Source organism: Osmerus eperlanus, chromosome 15, assembly GCF_963692335.1.
Source record: "Osmerus eperlanus chromosome 15, fOsmEpe2.1, whole genome shotgun sequence".
Taxonomy (NCBI): domain Eukaryota; kingdom Metazoa; phylum Chordata; class Actinopteri; order Osmeriformes; family Osmeridae; genus Osmerus; species Osmerus eperlanus.
In genome coordinates this window covers 3,637,361-3,656,217 of record NC_085032.1, presented here as the reverse complement: position 1 = coordinate 3,656,217, position 18,857 = coordinate 3,637,361, and the positions used below count along the sequence as shown (strand labels likewise).

The 18,857-nt window shown below is 41.0% G+C and overlaps 1 protein-coding gene and 1 long non-coding RNA gene across 11 annotated transcripts; both read left to right on the top strand.

Annotated features, from left to right (window-relative positions):
* The first annotated feature begins 258 nt into the window (after positions 1 to 258).
* On the top strand, positions 259 to 10,399 carry sycp2l (synaptonemal complex protein 2-like). 10 transcript variants are annotated; one of them, XM_062479797.1, is made up of 31 exons: positions 260 to 543; positions 749 to 868; positions 977 to 1,149; positions 2,022 to 2,112; positions 2,343 to 2,367; positions 2,449 to 2,537; positions 2,716 to 2,804; positions 3,243 to 3,277; positions 3,383 to 3,525; positions 3,604 to 3,656; positions 3,759 to 3,804; positions 3,892 to 3,984; positions 4,066 to 4,126; positions 4,206 to 4,354; positions 4,495 to 4,555; positions 5,468 to 5,507; positions 5,584 to 5,647; positions 5,855 to 5,904; positions 5,974 to 6,019; positions 6,414 to 6,498; positions 7,669 to 7,718; positions 7,810 to 7,909; positions 8,104 to 8,156; positions 8,322 to 8,379; positions 8,488 to 8,595; positions 8,744 to 8,853; positions 9,087 to 9,181; positions 9,252 to 9,351; positions 9,818 to 9,876; positions 10,007 to 10,061; positions 10,182 to 10,399. In XM_062479797.1, the coding sequence occupies exons 1-31, from the start codon at positions 538 to 540 to the stop codon at positions 10,194 to 10,196; spliced, it is 2,322 nt and encodes a 773-aa protein (XP_062335781.1). In that variant the 5' UTR covers positions 260 to 537; the 3' UTR covers positions 10,197 to 10,399. The 10 variants fall into 10 exon arrangements, with proteins under 10 accessions (XP_062335782.1, XP_062335781.1, XP_062335779.1 ...); XM_062479795.1 differs by having other exon boundaries at positions 6,411 to 6,498; XM_062479796.1 differs by having other exon boundaries at positions 261 to 543; positions 2,452 to 2,537; positions 6,411 to 6,498.
* Positions 10,400 to 17,333: 6,934 nt separating this feature from the next.
* LOC134034840 (uncharacterized) lies at positions 17,334 to 18,502 on the top strand. The gene is made up of 3 exons (XR_009932281.1): positions 17,334 to 17,478; positions 18,261 to 18,311; positions 18,422 to 18,502. It is a non-coding gene; the product is annotated as an uncharacterized LOC134034840 (long non-coding RNA).
* Positions 18,503 to 18,857: the final 355 nt, after the last annotated feature.

Genomic DNA, 18,857 nt, shown 5'->3' with positions numbered 1-18,857 from the left:
GCCATCACAACTGGATGGCCCAACAACAAACACTAGGCTACATTAATCACGACAATGGGCTCGGTCATTTACACAAACTTCATATTCAATTCGTTTTATTATAACAATAATTATTTGAAAGATACATTTAGGGTTGCAATGCCGCGTGGATTCGACACAAGACTGTGTCTAGACGTTCGTTTGTGTCATGACTGACATGACGAACGTATCGACATGATAGTAGCCTACAATTGCCTATAGTTAACAATTTTTCTGTTCCCACAATAGAAACATACTATACTTTTGTTCGCTCAATAATACAATATTCCGAATTCCAAATGACTAATCAATCGAAATCTCTCCGTTTATAAATCTTGAAATTTAGGAGCCTAGTCCATCTCAACATTTCTAACAATCTGCATCACATTTTAAAATTTAGCCCATTCAACTTAAGGGAACTCTTCACCTTCAGAACCTCGCGGGAATTTTTTGTGTGTTTTACGGACTTAATTGATTTGTTACACCTGTGATCTGATCATCTGTCCCACGCCGCACATTATGGACGTGAGTTTGCTTCTTTTAGTTGATAAATTATGCTTTTCTTAAATAATACGTATTTTAACAGCATTTTAGTGGCTGCAATAGCCTAAATAATTTCGATCAAGCAAAATAGTATAGAGATACAATTCCACGATTACCAGTTCAATACATCGACTATTTGAGAAAGAAACGCACGCATAATATGATTCCTAAAACGTGTGTGTATTAGTTTGAGAAGGCTTTGGAGAACGCATTCGCTGGCGGTAACGTAGGCGCCATCACTGCAGCAGTCCTCGCAGAGAGAGCGTCCAAGTCATTGGTCACGACGCTGAGTAAAGTAGCCATCAAGGTTGGTATTGTTCCCTCGGTATAGCCAAAATATCATCTGGAAAGTGAAAGGCCTGCCGAGTTATAATTGTCTGAATGACCCTGCTCCTTTAACAAATGTGATTGACAGGAGATTGATGCAAATCGTTTCAACAATGTCACTATGCTTCTAAAATCCATTGAAAATGTATCGGAATTGGAGGAAGACTTCGCAAATTTGGCGAAACACGGCCTTATTGTTAAGATAAGTTGTCAATTATGTTTGGAACGTTTTCTTAACTCCCCAATCATGGCTGTGATGTGGTATGTGTGTGTCAGCGGTGGGGATATTAGGGCATCGTCTCTGGTGTAAATGGTGCACATTTATTGTCTTCTAATCACATTTTATGTGTTTATACAAACACTTAAAGCTACCTATAACTCAAGGAGAATTATAATTAATCGAATATATTCCTCTTGCTTGCTTAGCCTACTTAAAGTTCTAGATATTGCACACAAATGTTGAAAAACAAAGAATGGTCAGTTTTTAAAAATTCTCTCCTTTCCTTGCATGTGATATTATTCCTTTTCATGCAAAATTTTGGACGCACACCTCCCACGTGACGCACCCATTTTTAAATTTGATTTGAAACATGAAAATGGTTTGCACATTAAATGTGTATTTAATACAATGGAAATTACATAATGTCCCATCTTAAACGGTATCTTAAAGTTGTTTGAGTGATTGGATGTTCTCCTTTGTTTTAAACCTAGATTGCTCTCTAATCTTTCAAGTCAATATTCTCTCATAATGTAGCCTACACTATTAACATTTAATTTCAGACACTTTCATCCAAAGCAACAAACAAATAGTTTACATATAAATTGCAGCCGGAAATCAAGGATCAGGGAAATGGTTACATAGTTTGTCCACATTTTCATCAATACATATTTTCACCAGAACGGAGGTTTCAGGGTGGCTGGCCCCATTGTTTTAAATACTATTATTAAACCAACAGTCTGAAAAAAACCATCAATAGTCTTATTTCATGACTAATTGTTTAGTGTACAGAGTAGATCTTTCAACAACGTATCTACATTTTTTTTGTAAAAGAGGTCCTTCTGTGGAAAGATGAAACAACTGCATCAATGAACATAGTTTTAGTGTAATAGCCCTTTCCTCTGCACATCTCCAGCTGGTTTGAGAGTGCGCTAAAGGCTCTGAAGGGGCGAGGAGGGGCACAAGAGCTGCACACCCTGCTGGAGGCCTTCTATGACTTCTTCTTGGTAGGATGGAGGCCTGTGCTGGACCGATACCTACTACTTACATATTAACTAATTGAGAATTCGTTTTTAAAACAGAAACTATAGGATTTCTGACAAATTTAACATGGGCTACACCTTATAAATGGAAGACTTAATCACAATATAATTTAAGGCTCAAACAATCAGTAATGATACTGAATCAAAAGTCAATTGTATTAAACTGACAAACTGATCTCTTTACTTTTCCCCAGCTTGTATGTCAGACCAATATAGAAGGTTGGTTTTTTTATTTTCTCCATATGTCTCTCTCATAAGTGGTATTGCAGGGTGGTTTATCAGGTTTTTTGTGTCGGGGAGCAGGTAGAGGACAGTGGACCAGTCTGTTCTTACTGAAATTAGGAGGGGTGGTGACAGACTCTGGGGTGAAGTTCGACTTACGATTGGAGGTAAACATCTGACCCCAGAACAACTCTTTCACAATACCATTCAGTCTCCAAGATACGGGACAATGGAACCATATGATTTTGCACTGTAGTTTGCTGTGCACCAGTAACCATTGGTTTTCTATGGTCCCTGTGTGGTACATAATGAATAACTCTGAGTTACGGTGTTCTCTGGGTTAAGGCCATTAGGACATTTAACGCCATTCTGGACAAGATGACGAGAGAGGAGAGAAAGAAACTCAACCTATCTTCAGATCATTCTCTGCTCCTGTAAGAAAAGATTCCCGTCTTACTCTGGCACACCCAACCTTAACTAGAGCTAACCTTAACTAGATCTTACTTTTCACATATAACCTTAACTAGATCTAACCCTTCACATCTAACCTCAAATATATCTAACCGTAACCCTTCACAAGAAACCTAAACTAGATCTAACCCTAACCCTGCACATCTAACCTTAACTAGATCTAACCCTTCACATATAACCTTAAACTGTCCTTAATCCTGTTTTGCACAATGGCCCTGTTTTGCACGATGGCCCTTGAAGTACACAGTATATCCAGTATACAATTATTTGTTCAAGACCTTATCTGTATTATAAAACATACTGTTAACTGGTGTTCTGCTGCCCTCTAGTGGGTAGGGTACATTGGTCTTTACCATGGCACCAGACTAGAGTAAAGACCACTGTTTGTGTGTCGTTTCCAGTGGAAAGTTTGGCAAGGTGATTCTTCACGTGGGGGGTAAGTGCATGTAAAGTCTCTCTTTCCAATGATTTTGAATGAAACCATCCAGGTGGTTTGCCTTAAAAAAAATCTCTATAGGAAGTTGATGTTCTCCTATTGCAGACTATGAGATGCAGGTGAGCCTGTCCGAGGCTTTATGTCGGATGACAGCCAGGAAGTGGAGGAAGGATCTAGCCACTGGTTGGTTCTCCAATCCAGCCTTTGCCTCATCCTTCAGCATTATTAAGGACGGAGAGTTTGAAGTTGTACGTTTTTTGTATGATTCCTGTACGGAATAGCTGACTTCAATTATATTATGAATAAATGTCTTTCTTGAATAATAGGATTGTAGAACTTTTCTAAATGAGGTGAACAGTTATTTTGGAGATGAGAGAAGGTGAGAGTTTGCTCAAAACTCATTCAGATGATCAAAATCATGAGTTTTCAAATGATATTTAAATATTATAAAATCCCGCTCCACCTTTTCCATCTCTCTTAGGGTTTACACTTTTCCCTGCATTAGAGTGTTCTTGGACAGCACTGAGGTATGTCTACTTTGAGTCTTGCTCCTCCTGTGCTCTGACCCCCGTCAACTGGTCTGTCTACTTGTCTCTTCTCTCCCATCTTTGTAGCTGTTCAAACCTGAGGATGACAACTTGGAACAGTACTGGATAGACTTCAACCTCGGGTCATCCTGTGTCAGCTTCTTTATTAACGACCCTGAAGTGAGAAACTGGACACATACCCTACTTGAGTTGGGCTGCCTGTGCTTTTCTGGTTGAGTTAGTTTCTGTGGTCTTCCTCAGGCATCTCTCTGGGAGTCAGTACACCTTACCAGAGAGATTGTGTACAGATACTGCATCAGAGGTAAGATGGAGGAATTGGTCTGTTCAGAAACCCGCAAAATGGAAGTCCCCATGTAACCTGTAAGTGTGTGTTTCTTCAGACTGGGATGATCAGACTGTTCTTACCATTCACCTGACCAATGCCATCAGCCACCACAAGACCAAGGGGAGGATGGTGCAGATCTTTTTTGACTCTTGTCAGCCCATTCTACAGGCAGCCCAGATGGTGTTCCACGCTTCATCTCTCGTGGTACTGCTACTCTTCTGTTCTACTGGTCACAGCTGCCCTACTGGTAACTCTGGTACTGGTAGCATTACACAAGGTAACCCAGGGAATGTATCATATTTACTGTGAAATTTGTCACTGCTTTGTTCTTCTTCTGTCTGTAGCCATATATTCCAGAAGAACAACAGCCATCCCCTGCAGACCCAATAAACATCCTGTCTACAGGTACATCTTCACAAACCCTGACCCTTCACCTTAATAGATAACCCCAAAATACATATTTTTCCTCTTACCTGTAGTGCTATTCTTCCATATAGATTGTGTTGGTGTGAGTTGCCAAGATTTGGAGATATTAGCTATGGAGATGTCTGCCATTTCTCTAATATAATAGAACTGGATGACACTTGGTGGTCAAAGCCACAAAGTCATTTGAGAAACTCAACAGCAATGTCTATTCTCAGAAATCATGACAAGGTTATTAGAATCCACAGACCTTGATGTGAGCAGTTCCATGCAGAAACAATGTTATTTCTACCAAACTACACTTGCCAACTGGATTGCCTCTTTCTACATGAAACTGCACACAACAAGGTATGTTGAATAACCAGGTAAATATTTAGCAAAAGAGACTGCTATTTAATTTTTCAAAGAAATGTTGCCGCTTTGACCACCACAAGCTGAGGGCCATACAGTTCCTATAATTCGAAAGACTGCAGTGATCTCCATTGCTGGTCTCACCAAAACAAATTAATTAAAACAACATGGATGGATAAATAACATTAGTCATAGGCAATTTTACCGTGGATGCAGGGGGAGCATTTGCACCCCCTTCTTTTGGGATTAAACATTTTTATTTTCAAATTAATGTAAAAAATCTGATTAAATGATTTCAGAAAATTAAGTGATGTCAGAGTTGTATGTTATATCATGGTTTGTTGTACTTTAATGATTAATAAAAAAATAAGATCTACTATTAATTTTGAGCATGTTATTTTGAAAGCGAAAAAAAATCATTTTGATTTTGGGGTGAACTTTCCCTTTTTTCTGACTCCCCTCCCTTGGCCACCCAACAGAGAGCTCGCATCATAGCCATTCCAAGGTTTAAATGTATGACTAGGTTGTGTTTCTCTGCCCTAGACTTCCATAAAGGAAAACCTAAGCAGCATGCTTGTCCAGTGTAAGTAGCTCTGCAAATCTTATCCCAACTTGTGTGTGTGTCGCCACCACAATAATATATATATTTTTTTTTGCAGGGAAGGATCCGGAGTCATGATGCAGGACTTATTTCAGTTTCCTGATAACTCGTCTGACACAGAGGTATACCCGTTCCAGTCTCCTACCCCTTCACCATGCAGCACTCCAGACCCCCTATCCCTTCACCATGCAGACCCCCAGTCCCCTATCCCTTCACCATGCAGCCCCCCAGTCCCCTATCCCTTCACCAGGCAGCCCCCCATATGTCACCACCATAAGTCTAAAGCCATTGTCCTGGTCTTAATCGTGCTTCTTTCTACCTGTTTCCAGGTGAACAAAGCCAAAAGTCATCTTTTCAGTCAGTCAGGCTCCTCAGATGGGTACGTTTTCACCCCTGACCGTGAACTGTTACTCTGTTCAGTGTTAACATGTCTTCCTGTGGCTTGCAGCTCCTCCCACTGTACCCCAGAAAACAAGGAGAATCCAGCATGGCAGGTTTGTATGTCTTATAAATAGCCATAACAAACACTATCTATGATAACCAAGGCTGTGCTCTGGAAGCTGTTTTATTAACCCTTGTGTTATCTTCGGGTCATTCTGACCCATCAGTCATTGTGACCCACCGTCGTATTGCGACAGATTTACCGCATACAAAGACAAAGTGAAGCATTTTCTTTTAACTGTTGGGCTGTCTCAGACCCCCCACATTGCAAAGGTTAAAAGAAAATTATTTTAATTTGTTTTTGTATTGGGTAAAATTGGGTAAACACAACGATGGTTCGTTATGAACCTTTGGGTCATGTGACCCGAAGGCAGCACGAGGGTTAAATTGTCAATAGTACTTATTGTTGAAGAATTCTGCTAAATGTCCTAATGAGATTCTCAGCAGAGCCATGGTGAAGCTGGAGGTGGTATGCCCCGGAGCAAATTGAACTACAGCAGGAAGAAACCTAGGACTAAGATTAAGCTGAAGAGTAAGACTTGTATATAACCCTAAAGTCAACCCTCCTAAACCTACATCCCCATCAACACCCTGCCATCAACTCACATACCTCACTTTCATAATCTCTCCTCACTGAACACAAGGCACTATTACTTAGGGCTGAACGATTTAGGAAAATAAGCTAATTGCGATTAATTTGACTAATATTGCAATTGCGATTTAGTATATGATTTATTATTAATAAATATAGATATATACTACTGATCTCCAGTCAGCAACATAGCACACAAAGTTCATGAAAATAGAACATACCGCCTGTACCTCTTCGAAAATATTTTGGTAAATCAAAGCTAAACGTAGGCTAATAACACAGGGCTGCCAACTCTCACGCATTGCCCGTGAGACCAGAGCTGGCATAAGCGAACTAAGCGGCTACTTAGAGCCCCCAAGAGCATATGAAATTACAGCTTAATTAAAAAATGATATATATATATATATATATATATATATATATATATATATATATATATACATACAGCGTCACCGAGGGGCCCCCAAATCAATTCTGATTAAGGCCCCATAAAGCCTTGGGCCGGCCATGGGGGCGGGGCGGGGGGGGGGGGGGGGTGATCAGTGATCTTGTCGGGTGGTCTTTGTTTTATTTTACACACTGGTGTTCGGCATTTTAGCTGTGTAGCGTACATGGCTTTGTGGTGTTTTTTTAGGGCCGAATTAGGTTGGTGGTGTTGCCCCGTGAATCGTTCAGCTCTACTATTAGTTCACCTGTAGTGGCTATCCTGATACAGAAAATGTGCTTATGCATTAACTGAGCTTATTCTTTATTCCAGTGTAGTCCAATGTCCACTAAATTGAAGATCATATTTGTAACAAGTAAAACTTTAATTCAAAGTTAGGTTCCCACAATCAAATGAGCTACTTTCAAAACAGTGGTTTGTAATATTGAGTGCTGTGATGTTAATGTTGGTCCTGGTGGCAAAAAAACTGGATTGCCTCAACTCGCTACCAGCATCTCCTGCCACATTCCCCAGTACTTTCCGTTGTAGCTTATTTCCCAGTTACAATCAGGCCAAAAACTGGACTGCGGGAAGTCTTTTAAAACAAATGATTAAATTGATCAATAACATTGTAGAACTATTTAGGCTCCTACACCACTATTTAACCCTTATTTTCCCCACCACAGTTCTTCCCTTGTCTTCTCCCAGCAGTACAGACGAGACCAGACCTGCTAAGGTAAGTCTCTGTATAGTGTCTGTAAAGTCTCTGTTGACAATATCTGTTCTCTTAAACTCATAACAGCTGCCCTCTCTTCCCACTCACGGAGATTGCCTACAACAAAGGTATTTTAGAGCAGCTGTTTGACAAAGACAGAGACCAAACCATGGAGATTCCTCATTCAGTTAAGATGGCTGGCATAGACTCAGGCAAGATGATCAGTATTTCTTGCTGATTCACCATTTTATATTCAAACAAACATTTTAATGAGGATTATTGAATTAAGATGGAAAGGGATTCATGTTTGTGCTACCATAATGATGCTATTTTCGTTTGTTTTGCACCAGGCTGGAAGTCTAGATTGTCCATCAAACTGGAGTTTTAACAAAATTCTTACTCACAGGATTCCCAGACATAACAACCCATCAGGATGAACAATATGCATCTACACCAATGGTGCCTGAAGCCACCCATATCTAGCTAACTACATGCATGCATTTGCACATACACATAGAGAAACATACAGTTCATATGTAGATGTACAACCCATACTGTAATTCAAACCGACACACATAAATTGTAAGTACTTATGATGTTGCTGGACTGGTTGGTTTGTTTCAGGACTTTGCACCCAGCCAGAACCCACCAGCACCAAGGAAGAGACTTCTAGAAATATCAGGTTTGTATGCCCATTTTATGAAGGCTGCTATGTGAACTGATATGCCTGCTTCCACATGTTGATGGGCTAGATGAGCAGTGTTTTTTCCCCCCTATTTTATACTTACAGATTGTTGTGAGATGCCTTCCATTGGAGCCAAGATGGAAAGAAATGTGTTGGGTCCTGGCCTGAAACCCAGAGTGCTGTTTCCCTCCAGCCCACTAGAGGAGGCTACAGGTCAGTCTGTTTTGTTTACCTTAGGGCAGACTCCGGCGACTACTGATTTACATTTCCTGGAGATAAAGATCTCACACAGTAAAATTAAAAATATTTAGTCTAGAAATGGAGGAAAGTAGTTTGACCTATGTTGTCTCTGTCTCTGAAGAGTCACTGAGCAGAACTCTGGTTGGGGATGCGGAGTCAGAGACTGAAATGGGCTCTGGAGTCATCACTGCCTTCCAGACCTTCAAAACTCAACTGAGAGCACACTTCTCTGTGATTACATAAAACACACCAAAATTGTTGGGATGCATGGGGTTAAAATATGTCTGTTTTGGTATAGACGGTATGTATACATAAATACCTACTTTATCCCCCACTCTGCACAAATTCTGTCACACACACACACCTCTAAACTTAGTTGGACAGGAGCTTGGTCAAGTTTCTCAGATTTAAATGCGTGGTTGTCTGTAGTCTGTCTAGTCTAGGTGTGTTTATCTCCCCTGTAGTCGAGGTACAAGCAGATAGAGGCCCAGTCCCAGCAGGCTCTGACAGACTGCCAGCAAAACGTTTCCTCGCTCCTCAGTGCTGTCCACCATCACAGGCAAGTTTACTCACCCTAAATTCAACCCACTATGTTCAAACCCACCCTAACTGCACCCATTTGTGCTCAGGTTGGGCCACCTGGAGCGCTTCCAAGCCACAGTTGTTCAGGAGTTGGGACGACTAGAGGACGACTGTCTGTCTCTTAAGACCATTGAGAAGGAAACTGTGGTCGGTCTTGGATGTTCTTTACTGGAATTGTTAATGTTCATTGTCTTCATTGTCTATCTGACTTGAGGTGTGGTCTTTGAGGGGTAGGGATGTATCTGAAGCTGAAAACGTTATTTGGATGAGCATAGATAATTCTTTGTGAACAAAGCTAGCTAGCTGGAGAAAGGGATGATGGCGAGATTTTTGTATGGAATTGACTCACACGTTTCCAAGTTGAAAACATAAAACTTTCAACCATGTTGTCGGTGATGTTACTAGCTTACCAGGTCCTTAAAGTGCCTACAATAGTGGGTCATTTGAACTTTTTTTACCTTTAATGTACAAAGACAAAAAAATATTATTTTTCAAGAAACACTAATGTCTCTATGGTTGAGGTTTTGGTCTGTGTGTGTGTGGGTGGGTGAGGTGTGGTATGTTTGGTTGAGCTGATTTTAGTTCAGCTCAGTGATGGGTTTTCTCCCTGTAGAGTTTCTGGCAGAGAGAGTCCCAGGCCGTAAAGTTATTCTGTGACCATCAGCAAAAGAGGTAGGTAGATTTGACCACATTGAACCTTGACTAGTCCCCCAACCCCATCTAGTCCCCCAACCCCAATCTAATCCCAACCCTCAACCATTTTAGTGACCATGTTTCTGGGTTGTCGATGTTCCCCCTGCAGGTTGACATCATATGAATCGAGAGAGAATGGCCAGACCGAGGCATCAGATGTTGTGGTACACATGTATCCATTTTTATTCAGTGGACATACTAACCTCTCTACAATCTTCACCTGGGCATACTTGTATTTTTGACACACCTGTCCCCCTCTACCGCCTGTGTCCCCCTCCCCCCAGGTAAACCCTCCGTAGAGATGACAAGAGATGAGGGAGAAGGAAAAACCTGTGGGCTGGCAGGCTTAACCAGTCACATGAACACATCTAAACATGTCTGGACTTGTGGTGTCTTAGTTTTGAGTTTCCCTGGAAAAAATATTAACAAAATGTCATGTCAAGTTCAGGTCACCTCAGTTAAACATTACTGTAATAAAACAGAGTGGGATGGACTCACGGTACCTCCTATTTCCTCTTTTTATTGTGGTTAGAGTAGACAGAAAATACCCTGCCACAAAACGCTGACATTAATGTATGATTCTTATAGTGAACTGCAGGATAATGCATGTTGGAGATTTGATATATTCATGAATCTGTCAAATGTAAATCCACGTCCAGGGCTGGTGTCCCTGGATGTAGTGTAGGGCGGAGGGAGAGAGGGCTAATGTCCCTGGGTTGTAGTGTTGGGGGGGAGGGTAGGACTAGTGTCCCTGGGTGTAGTGTAGGAGGAAGGAGGGGAGGGCTAGTGTCACCGAGTGTAGTGTAGGGGGAGGGAGGGGAGGGCTAGTGTTCCTGGGTGTAGTGTTGGGGGCGGGTATATGGAAGCAAATCAGTAACATAATGTTTTGAATTTTAAAAGGCATTGAATACTTGATATATTGAAATTTAAACAAGACCGAATTCTCATAAGAATATATTTCAATGTAAAATAAAATTCAGCTTGCTCAAATTCGAGCCGTCCTTAAAAAATTAAAACTTAAAAATTTCAAGCCTAAAAAATTCAAGCTCATCACACCACAGAAAAGTGTTAACTACCCATCCAAATTTGAATGGAAAAAAACCCACAGACAAGTATGTTAAATTAGGCTTTGAAATCGTGAGAAAATCAGCAGTCTTCTCTGCTTGAGACTGGGGGGGCGTGTCGCCTGAAGGAGTTGAATCTCCGCCTTTAGCAACAACAGCAACACTAGCCAAATCAATTGCAGATATCAGAACAGACCTACCTACAGTCTGAGTGTTTTGCGTTACTTACTTTGTCTTTGCATCATACCAGCTGAGTAACAGAATGCAACCGTCTGTGATCTGACGTAGATAGGTCGCTGTGACGTAGATCGGTCGGGTTTTGGCTCCGCCTATACAAAACCTGAGCTGAAAACGGAAGAGAAACTGTTCAACGGTCTAACTCCACATTTCGACAAAGTTTTCGCGCTTTGCACATGCTTTCAGGAACCCATTTCACACGTATATAATGTACTGAGAAGAAAATCATGGAATTTGCTTAACAGGATCTTTAAAGCCAGGCCAGGGGTGATCGAGTGATGTGGAGGTACACTTGATGGAAACCTTGAAACATGCACCTGGACAACTGAGGGGAAAAAACTATGTAAGTCAGCGTAGCCTACTATTGCAAAGCTATTTGCGTAGGTGATTGCTAAAAAAATAAACAGGTATTCAAAATGATGCACATGTCTATTCAATGCTAACAATTGCAGTCCTTTTTTCTTATTTCCAGGGACCTGTTCCTGTAAACGTTTAACTTAAGTGGTTTAATAGCCTAAGCCACTTACCATTAGCCTGGCTCTGCCCTCCTACATACTTCCGCTTAATTTTCATTTTGCTTCTGTACTGCGTCTGGGCTTGAGGTATATTGGTCAGAGGTCTCCGGTAAACTTTGTACCAGTCCAATCAGCGAACAGAGTGGCTGAGAACAATGACGTTGATGTTGTGCCCGAGTCTGAGTTGTAGTTCCGTAATGGCGGCGGAGAAAGATGCGAGCGAAGCCATTCGGTCCGTTGTGGCAATGCTGCCGAATATCCAGAAGTTAAAGCCGGAGCAAGGACAATCTTTGATCCCCACGGGGTTCGTTTGATTTTCCAGCTAGCTCTGTTAGTGGTGAAGGAGTTGGCTAAGGCGAACGCTAGCGATTGGTTATGCCAGATCCAGAAAATCCTGGGCAAATCCAATAGTTTTAAAATTCAACAGAGTACCCTTCAAGGAAGTTAGAGGCGATTGATTGCAAAACCGATTTTACCTTGTCATAGTTGCAAAATGACAGTTTGGTGTGTAAAATAGACATACTGTGAACCTAGAAGTCCATTGAAACCTATTTCCTATCAAAATGTCACTTCTCACTACCATTTTGAAACTGCAACTTGCAAACGCTAGCTTTTGAAACAGTGCAACAAGTTGCAGCATCAACATTGTCACGCCCCAAAGTTTACCTTACCCGCCCTCTGTTTTTTTGGTCCAGGAACATAAACGGAGGTCGCGTAGATCTCCGACACTTTTTAAGCTAGCTGCGCGCTGCTCTGTACTTCCACAGGAATTACAAATAAGAAAGTTAAAAAGTTTTCAAGATATTGAAAATGGAGCGCCGTAAAAGCAGTGTTCCAGGCTGTACAGGGAATGCTAACACTTTTCAGAGTCTTCCTAAGGAACCAAACACTCGACGGGCTGTGATGTTTGTCTATGAGAAGATCCCTGTGCAGTTCGACCCTCAATTACACATTTGCTCTAACTATTTCACCGAGGACTTGAAAGGCATTTGAAAGGCAGCAATGATTAATGCATCCATGGCCAGGATATAATTATAAAATGACATTATTTTAAAAGTGACCTATAACATCGACTATGCAAAACACTTAAATGTATTTAGTGCTAATAAAATTATTACGCCTATTTGGAAAGATGTTTATAATGTGACAATATGTCTCATCGTGTGATAACGAAAATATGACTAGGCCAATTTTATGTAACAGACGTCATATTGCAAACTCTGTCAGAGGTATCGGGCCTATGTTCGTCCCGCACTGGGTACGAACTTGCCACCTCTGACATCCCAAGTGGCCCCACTACCAACTACGCCAACGAAAAGCTAGTAATCCGTTGACGCGGGTGGCCTGTTACATACCTGAGGAGTGAGTTTCACCGATACCAGCTACATCTATGAACTACTTGTTCTGAGCAGGTGTTGTCAGTGAACAGGCTGTAAAACTGTTGGTTAAGTTACAGACACTCATGAAAAACTGATGCTAATTATCTGGGAAACATTTTCTAACAGCAGTCAAGTTGTCATTGTTTGTGTCAAACAAGTTGTGAATTTGTTGTAACATTAAAACAGGAGATCATGACTTGGCCTACTCTGCTCGAGAATCCGTGTATCATTCGTTCTTTCGTTTTTCAATTGATAAACCAAAAAACAAAAACAAAAAAGTATTCGTTTTTCCGTTATTCAATTGAGAAACCAAAATCCAAAATCCAAAAACGGGTCACTGACCCAAAATGATGAAAATTAAATGTTGTTTTTGGTGATCCGGAAGTTGTTACTCATACGCACGTTGGCTGCGCGCAGTTTGCAGTGTAACCAGGGGGGTATTCGTCGTAGCTCGCTAAGCGGTTTAGCGAGCTAATTTTAAGGCTAAGATAAAAAACGCCCCTCTTTTTGGTTTGTGGAAGCAACTTTCGATAAATCACCATAGTAACATCAATTAGCACTAACCTGCTCCAGAGCAGGCTAACGTAAGTGTAGCTGGATAAGCTTGCCACACCCCCGGAAAATAACATGGCAGCTCCCTTTTTGAGATACCCAGTTGACCAAGGAGCTATATTTTAGTTCGATTAGCTTTCCATACCAATGGAGTTCTTCGCGATTGCCAAGATCCTTTATTTCACACGGATGAGTTCTTGTTTGAGCGATATCGATTCAGCCGACATGGACTCATTTATTTCCCAGTCAATGAAATCAAAGAGGGATTTACACACAGGCCTACATGCATATACACATATATATATATATGCGCAGTAGCCTACATATATCCTCATAAGTGTCTATGAATTCGTATCAATTAGATACTCTTTGGCCTTGTTTTTATCTAGCCTACTTATTCTGAAAGAGTTGAGATCATTATTTTCGCTAGCAAGATCTCATTCGATTATTAATTTCCATTAAGCCTACTGCCAGCAGGCACATTTAAAGAAATGTGATCTGATTGATTGGGGTAATGAGGCACTTAAGATGAGCTTATACATTTCCCCAAAACTTTCGCATTTAGCTTATCGGCAATTTTTTGCCAAGCTGCTTGTCTTGCTCTGGCAGCGGTGGCGGTGTTTGACTTAGCCATGATAATATGCTTATTGTCTTCGTAAAGACTCATTATAATAGTTTGCTCGGATGGCGAGATAGCCTATCACCGCTCTCTCTTTCGTCTTTTCCGCCATCATACCGTTAGAAAATCACGGTTTTGGTTATCGACCTTTCCCGCCTTTTGAAGTAGGACGTGCACGTGCAATTTCCCTGATAAGTTTAGCCTGATTGAAATTAACCACATGATTTGGATGCGGATCAGCCGTTGACGAACCGATATTTGCTGTTCTCACTCATCTCGCTAATGTTAACGGGCTAAAGGGACAATTGATTAACTTAGCTTCAACCCTTATGACGAACGGGGCCCAGAGCGAGAAACCATGGAAACGAGCGTCCACCAGAAAACACAAGGAAGAATGTAGATAGATCCCAAACTTGAAATGGAATGTTTGCACTTTCAGTGTATATTTTGTTGTATGTATTGTACTTGTGTTTTTCATGCCAACAATGTTAATAAAATGATCAAATGCATTCAGTGGCACTCATAATTTCTCTTTCACCGAAAAAATGTGGTTAGTTGAAATTCTGATTGTTACCATAGCCACATTGGCTGGTGTTCAAAAAAGTTCATTTAGAACCCTGATGACAACCGAAAAAATCGGCAGGACCTTCCAGGTTAGCCTATCTATATTTGCCTATAAACCCAGCGCTGCGATAAGGGCCACTTTGAGTAACAGTGGTGTCGACACCATGGCCGCACGTTTTGTTCCTCTAAACAATATAAAACTCCATGATTGTTTGAGTAGGCTATCTAGATTAAGAGACATTAGTGAATACACGAAGAAGTCATTTGGGTCACAACTTCCGGGTCACCCAAAACAAAATTTCAAAATCATTTTCGGCCAGTGCCCCGTTTTTGGATTTGGATTTTGGTTTCTCAATTGAATAACAAGAAAAACAATCGTTTTTGATTTCTCGTTTTTGGTTTCTCAATTGAATAACGGAAAAACGAATAATTTGGGGTTTTTGGTTTATCAATTGAAAAATGAAAGAACGAATGATACACGGATTCTCGAGCTCCAGTGGTTTGCTCTGTAGATGAACAAAACATTCGTAAGACGTAGCAGAATCACGTGAAAAATTACAGAATATGCTTTTCTTCCATTGGTTGTTGCATTAAATCTTACCCAGATACAATGGTGCTATTTTCCGATTGGCTATTGTGTAGACCCTTTCTTGTTTTTGATTGGCTGATAAGTGGCAGGCTCGACTAAGAACTCCAGGGGAGACGCTTGATTCCTGCCGGTTCTATAGTGAGTGTGGCACGACCAGAGGAATTTTGGTTGGGTGCTGCGGCATATTAAATATATTATAAATATTTTTTTTCTGCCTGAGAAATACAATGTGTGGCGGGAGGGCGTGACAAAAGACCGAAATGAGTGATAAAGAATATATTGTGCTTATTAAAGTTATGCATTGTGCTTATTAAAGTTATGAACTTAGAAGTGCGCTCAGGCTTAAACATTGGGTCTCACACTGAGTGTGGGAAGCAGGCTGTTCTTTGTGTCTCTATCTCTTCATTTTCAGAAACAACCTTAAAACTGGGTGGAGATGGCACCCGAGCAGGTGGGACGCGCGTAGGCAAGAACAACTCCCTGACGCACGAGAGAACAAGCTCAACCCTTTTTTGATACTTGTGTTTTCAATTGCATTGTATATAATATGCTGGGGCAGGGAAAGATAGCCAGTTGGACTTCGTGAACCAGCCCAAACTCTGTTGCGGGTAGGGAAACGTAGACAACCCCAGAGCTCTGTACTTGTTGATTTCCAACTGCTGCATTAAAGCTGATATTATGGGACCTCTGCGACTCCAGACCACTCTTTCTAGAACACAGATTTGTGTCATTGAATACTATCATTACATATTGGAATAGACACATAGATTCAAGAATCCTTCAGTGACTGTCACGCTCAATGCGTGACACTTGAGAGCCCTGCAACCGCAAGCTGTAGTATTATGTTGTCGCTAACAGTTAGCAATGCTAACGTATCCTGCCGGAACCCCAGCTAACACATGACGTTGCGGCAACGTTGCCAGTAAGTGCTCAGTTGGTAACCCGCGACGTTACCTTCTGGCAACGTCGTGGCAACGTCGTAGCAACGTTATAAAGGGAATGTTGCCAGTTGGTCCCATGGACAACGTTGCCACGACGTCGTACCTTGGTCGCTTGGTTACGTTATTTTTTGGTCCCCTGGACAACGTTGCCACGACGTCGTACCTTGGTCGGCTGGTTACGTTATTTTTAGACCCGTGGACAACGTTGCCGCGACGTCGTACCTTGGTCGGCTGGTTACGTTATTTTTTGGTCCCCTGGACAACGTTGCTGCGACGTTGTACCTTGGTCAGCTGGTTACGTTATTTTTAGACCCGTGGGCAACGTTGCCGCGACGTCGTACCTTGGTCGGCTGGTTACGTTCTTTGGTCCCCTGGACAACGTTGCCGCGACGTTGTACCTTGGTCGGCTGGATACATTAATTTTGGTACCATGGGTTAAGTTGCGGCTAAGTCGCTCTTTGGTCGCAGGACAACGGATCTCGAGTGCATATAGTGGTTTATCCAGAGATGGAGAGATCACACTCGACTGCTCTCAGTTCTGAAACTTTTGCAATGTAGCCATAGTCTACATGAATTTCAATCACACACAATATTTAATGTTGCACCCAGCACGTATAAATGTAGACAATGCATGTAATTCATGTGCAGCTCAGCCCCAGCATGTCATTGGTCATCAATTTTCTCATATGCAGAAACATAGCTTTAATAAATAAAAGACTGAATTTGGAATATAATTTAGTCTTTCATTCTTTACTATAAACATGTACAAAAGCAATCAATGTGTGATGTGTAACATGATTAAGCAAACATTCTTTGTATAGCACACCAAAGCTGTATGACACACAACGCAAATTTGTGCTCCAATAATTTTTGTGATACAAAATTGTTAAATGTGACCAAAAGGTAAGCGACTCTTAAGAGGTTCATTTCCAAAGACAAGTCATCACAGAATATTACAATTCTTCCTTAGCAAACCTGCCCCTCAGTCTGCCCCTGAGCAACAACTTTGCGCATGCCCATTTCAACGCATCGCTCAAACTGGGGTTTCAGAAGAGATTTTGCAGGGGTTCAACACCGTCTTGTACGCATTGGATTTCAACTGGAAATTAGCTACTTCAAAGGTGAGTTTCTTTACAGAAATATATAAACATATTTTAAGAAATTTGATGGGGCATGCTAATACGTATATGTTTGAAATTTAGGCAATTTAGCCTGTTTATGTGCTATCAGATTCACATTGTTTACGTTAGGATTTCGATAGCTACAGTACAGTAGAGGTTAAACCCTCCAGAAAGTTATGTTGAAATACTGAAAATGCATAGGCCTACATGTTATCAAAGTTTAGCGTCTCACAAATCACCCACAAAAGAATCAGTGAAAATAAACGTTAAGAACTGTTAAAAAACCTTGTCCCAAAATAGTTTATTTAGCCCGAAATTTTCAAAGACTGTGGAGCTAGCGTGGCTGATCACGTTTTAATCACAGTCAGCCATGGCATGCACAGCAATGGCGTCTATAAAAGTATCATGTCACTAATTTTTCCAATTTGTACATGACATCTTTTTTTGGATAAGTTTATTCGTTTTAACCTTTTAGATGCGTGAGTTTTAAATATTTCCGACGCTTCCACCAGTTATTTTTCCAAAACGGCAGCTAGGTAGCTTTAATTAGCTTCCGTTACCTAGCATAATACTCGTAGCAATGCTACTACCTGCTAGTGTTACTTGTTAGCCTACTAATTGTAAATTTTGAAGCCATACTATAGCGTTTGTCATATAGTTTTTGTCTATCGGAAAACAGTCGGTTGGAATGTTCAGAATCACACATGTGCGACGCTACTCCTTTAATATCAATATGCTATAACTATGTACTTAAACTACATTCCATTTTCATTTCTGTACAGATTATCCTACCACCGTCACACGGCCTAGCACTGTGTCCCTGGGAAATGATGGTAAAGTAATGAATGACCGTTTAAAACAGTGACAATAATTGTATGAGCCATGGCAACCTAAAGGCTATGTTTTGAAGCAAAAGCATGACTTAAAACTTTTGCATCACCAGATTCCATACCCCTAGATGTCAACTCTGGTCTGGTGGAGGTGAACCAATTGGGGGCCCAGGAAAACAGCTGGCAGCCAGGCAAGTGCAAATATAAGACACTCAAAAAAATATATGCTTTGTATACAACCATTCAAGGTAACATTTGTTATTTACATCAATGTTACAGCTAATCTAGAAGAACCATCTGCCATGAGTATTATGCTAGGTAACAGAAGGTAATTAAAGCTACCTAGCTGCCGTTTTGGAAAAATAACTGGTGGAAGCGTCGGAAATATTTAAAACTGACGCATCTAAAAAGTTAAAACGAATAAACTTATCCAAAAAAAAGATGTCATGTACAAATTGGAAAAATTAGTGACATGATACTTTTATAGACGCCATTGCTGTGCATGCCATGGCTGACTGATTAAAACGTGATCAGCCACGCTAGCTCCAC

What these genes read in the sequence shown, in the direction of transcription:
- sycp2l (XM_062479795.1), top strand. An exon ending in AGGACGGAGAGTTTGAAGTT is followed by an intron (nt 3,526 to 3,603) that starts GTACGTTTTTTG and finishes CTTGAATAATAG; the next exon opens with GATTGTAGAACTTTTCTAAA. An exon ending in CAGTCAGGCTCCTCAGATGG is followed by an intron (nt 5,905 to 5,973) that starts GTACGTTTTCAC and finishes TGTGGCTTGCAG; the next exon opens with CTCCTCCCACTGTACCCCAG.